The sequence below is a fragment of the Aptenodytes forsteri genome, unplaced genomic scaffold, assembly GCF_000699145.1.
Source record: "Aptenodytes forsteri isolate BGI_AS27 unplaced genomic scaffold, ASM69914v1 Scaffold465, whole genome shotgun sequence".
Classification (NCBI taxonomy): domain Eukaryota; kingdom Metazoa; phylum Chordata; class Aves; order Sphenisciformes; family Spheniscidae; genus Aptenodytes; species Aptenodytes forsteri.
Window position 1 is genome coordinate 1,146,613 of NW_008795039.1, and position 3,805 is coordinate 1,150,417.

Genomic DNA, 3,805 nt, shown 5'->3' on the forward strand with positions numbered 1-3,805 from the left:
GCCGCCTGCCGAAGCCCCTTCCCAGCGGGGTGGAGGCAGCGGGGCGCGGGGCGCCCGCGGGCTCTGCTTGCGGGGCTCCGTGCGGGTGGCTTTCCCGCGGTGCCTGGTGTTGTGCCTGCTCCCCACCCGCCGGCCCTGTCCTCCCTGCGCCGTCGCTTTTGGGTTTTCTGGTTTTCTCTACTTAGCCCGCGGAGTACCGACAGCAGCTCGTGTATTCCCTGGTCCCACCAAAATGACTTTCTCTGCCGTGTGTCTCTGGGGTACCCCTTTGTTATGGGGGGGGAGGTGTGTGATTGGGCAGAGCTGGACGAACTCAGGGGTGCGATGGGCTGTGTGCTTGTCTGTAATGAGACGGGGATCTGCTTCCTGCTCCGAAGGAAACCCTTGAGGTACGCCAATTACAGTAATCCCCCAGGAGAGCATGAACACACTCCTACTCCATCCTTTATACATGGTTCTCCACTCGTTCTTGCCTGTTAGTGTGTTGTGAGCGTATACCTAACTAGATGTGATCGCTTCTTAATTATATCATGTAATTGGAATTTTTTTTTTCTTTATTTTGGGAGGAATCAAGGTAGTGGCCATTTGGAGCCGTAGCTCACAGTGGTTCTGTTTGGTTTGAGGGTCAAAACTGAACCCCAGGACAATCCTTGTGTGAGAGCTTCTTTCAGAGCTCATTTCTGAATGATTGCTATTTTTAACTGTATCTGTCTACACCTAGGTCACTGAGCAAATCTAGAAGAATAAAGTATGGAGATGTATACATATATTACCTCCACACATACAATTAGGACTTTTTATATTAAATCTATGCCAGGCTTCAATTTTTGCAATTCAGAATAGAGCCCCAGGTCCTACTTCTGATAGAGTTAATCTAGTTTAAATTACTGTGAAATACCTCCGCTTTATCTCACGCTGTTGACAGAACCTCTGATGTATTAAAGCATAAGTCATGGCTGGTTGTTGAAGCCTTGTTCATCTTTCTGTAATTGTTGAAAGCAAAACGGTGTTGGTATTATCTGGCATTATCCTCCTGTTTTATTGGCAGAAAACATAATGTGGAGGAGACTAATACATGCTTTTGTAATTTTCCTTTTTATAAGTCTGATCTGTTTTTATGGCTAACTGTGGAAGTTGGTCCTAAGCAGTGTGTGGAATTCAGGTTTGGACTTTTGGTAGCTGCTAGCTTTCGTATGTATAAAAAGTTGCAAGTAAGGGTTAATTCCTCGTTTAAAAACTAGATAGCAATATTCTAGCATGGACAAGGCTTAGGGGTGAAAACTTGACAAATTGTTTTACATGTAGGATCCAGGATGTGGTGATGCACCTACTTCTTTACGTGCAATGGTTTCAATTTTTTAAAAAATTTGGAAATCGGGACATGTAGATGCACTGATACCATAAAAAGGATGCCTTTAGTAGTTTCTGAATGTGTTGAACAAATTTGCCACTTCTAAATTTCCAATTTATAGTAAGGACTGTTGAAAAAAACCCTGTAATTTATCCTGCATGGAGTGTGACACAACACTGTGTTCACCTTGGTGGTAGTAAAAATCATACTGATACAGATAATGAGCAAGTATTCAGTAAGTATTTCTCTTCCACGTTTGTGATGTGAACATATAATCTTGCTTCTTTCCATGGTGATAACTAAATGCTCTCCGAACCTCAAAACATGCCTGGGCATTAGAGGCTTTGTTTTAATTGGTTAACACCACTGTTTTGCTGCTACATTGGGTTTTTTTGCTGGTTCAAAAAGGCCCGTGGAGAAGGCAGAGTAATGAGTTAGTCTGGCAACGGAGTGTATGTTTATGTTTGTTAAGTAATTAAATAGGCAATTGATTAATAAGGAATATCATTAATAGCTGTCTGCATGGTTTTACGGGAAACTGATCTTGTGAAGCAGTCCTGATTTCATTCTCTTAATGATTTGGTTGAAAAAGTAGTTCACGGGATATAGTAGTGCTTGCAAAATAAAGCACTTGGCTCAGTAGTACTTAACATTGTGATTTTTAAAATACTCGTTTTAAAGTAGTGTGAGAGCAGTAGATGGATGAAAGCCAGTCAGCTGGTATCTCAGAGTTGGTGGGGAGTTGTCTCCTTGCTGGTAGGACCGCGGAGGTGTCAGAAACCAACCTCCTTCTGTCCAGCACTTGATTTGTGGCCTTGAAAGTTGTATATAAGATAATTAATTTAAAACTTTCGGGTGGCACAAATATTAGTGGAATGGTAGTTAATAATGGCAGGACACTTGTATGCTCTGCTCTTGATTACGTGATAAAGTACGTCCACTTAAATAACCAAACATATTTTAGCACACCCTAAACTTGCAGCCCGTTTCATTCTAGTTAATCATCCACACCATTAAAGACTTTATTTTTGCTATTTGACCCACTGAGCAGACTAATGAGGGAAGTGGTAGATTCTTCACGTGTTTGATTTGCTGTCTAGTTGTCTGTTCTCTCCTGTCTTGCTGTTGCTTGATTCCAAACGTCAGTATTTTAACTTTAATTCCTTCTTTTTTGTTTTGAAGGGGGCATAGGGTAAGGAAACTTGAATTTGTGTGTGGTTTATTTGTGTATCAAGAACTTGAGCAGTTACTTATACCAGAAAAGCTCAGTGCCTCAGGTTTCTTTTGAGCTACCTGACAACTGTCTCGATTCTGTATTTCACAAAGCAGTCTCCCCTCTGTGTTCATTATGCTTAGGTAATTGTGGTTTTGCTGGGGTTACTTTCCTTGAGCAGATTTTGCTTTCACGTAAAAAATGCCCCCCTACCTTCAATTTAATCCTTGTGGCTGTTTGCATTTAAACACTAGATGTCACTATTGCAGTTTGTATGTATGTACATACAGATATATACACGCACATATGTATGTATATATGCATTTATAAATCATAATTTTTGAACTGGAAAATATAGTTTTTTCCCAAAACTTGCCACTCCTAAACATCAAAATATTCATTAATCTAATAATAAATATCCAAGGCTGCCTTTTATCCAACCTCTTAAATCACTTTAAATCATCACTGAGATGAGCAAGCACTTGCACTGGATACTTTCTAATAAATTCATTATGGTGGTGTATGCCTGCTTGAGGAATTAATTGTAACAGCAAGCAGTACGTGGCCCGGAACTTGGATAACATTTACATGTGGAGCAAATTACGCTAGTGATGGATCCTTACTAGAAACAGAACTCCTGATACTTTTTTTTTTTGTTGTTCCTTTTTTTTACCCCTAGATTCTGAGTTAAGCTCAGGACTTCCAGAAGACAGCTACTCTTCAGGAGGTGAAGCCCTGGACGGTGATGATGAAGATGAAACAGCAGCCCTTGGCAACGCAGCTGAAGAGGCAACAAGCTCCAAAGCTGGCCCAAGTGCAGGCTGGGCAGATGCCATGGCAAAAGTGCTCAACAAAAAGATTCCACAAAATAAGTCCACCATCTTGGCCAAGAATAAAAAACTGGAGAAGGAGAGAGAAAAGGAAAAACAAGAAAGGCTGGAGAAGAGGATGAAGGTGAGAAAAAGATGCTGTATTTCATTGTGCAGTCATAGTCAAATGGGGATACATGCAAGGTTCCCTCAGCGGCGATTTGGGAGAGTGCTCTGAGACTGTCTCAGTTTTGGAATCTCTCCTCCACAGTGATCTCAAGTAGCTTCAATTCTTTTACTTTCCAGACAGTCATGCTGTAGGGCTTTTTCCCTTACTGCTTTTTCTGGGCCATCAGGCAGGCTGATCTTTGGCAGCAGGAGTGTTCCAGTCTGTCAGCTTAAGGTGGTTTTTTTTTTTTTGGGGTTTTTTTT

At 41.4% G+C, this 3,805-nt stretch overlaps 1 protein-coding gene across 1 annotated transcript in view; it reads left to right on the forward strand.

Annotated features, from left to right (window-relative positions):
• The window catches only part of RRP15 (ribosomal RNA processing 15 homolog), a 28,335-nt gene that overhangs the window by 4,941 nt on the left and 19,589 nt on the right, over window positions 1-3,805 (forward strand). The window contains exon 3 of the mRNA XM_009276852.1: window positions 3,244-3,518. Within this exon, the coding sequence (XP_009275127.1) occupies window positions 3,244-3,518 (275 nt within the window). The remainder of the gene's footprint in view (window positions 1-3,243; window positions 3,519-3,805) is intronic.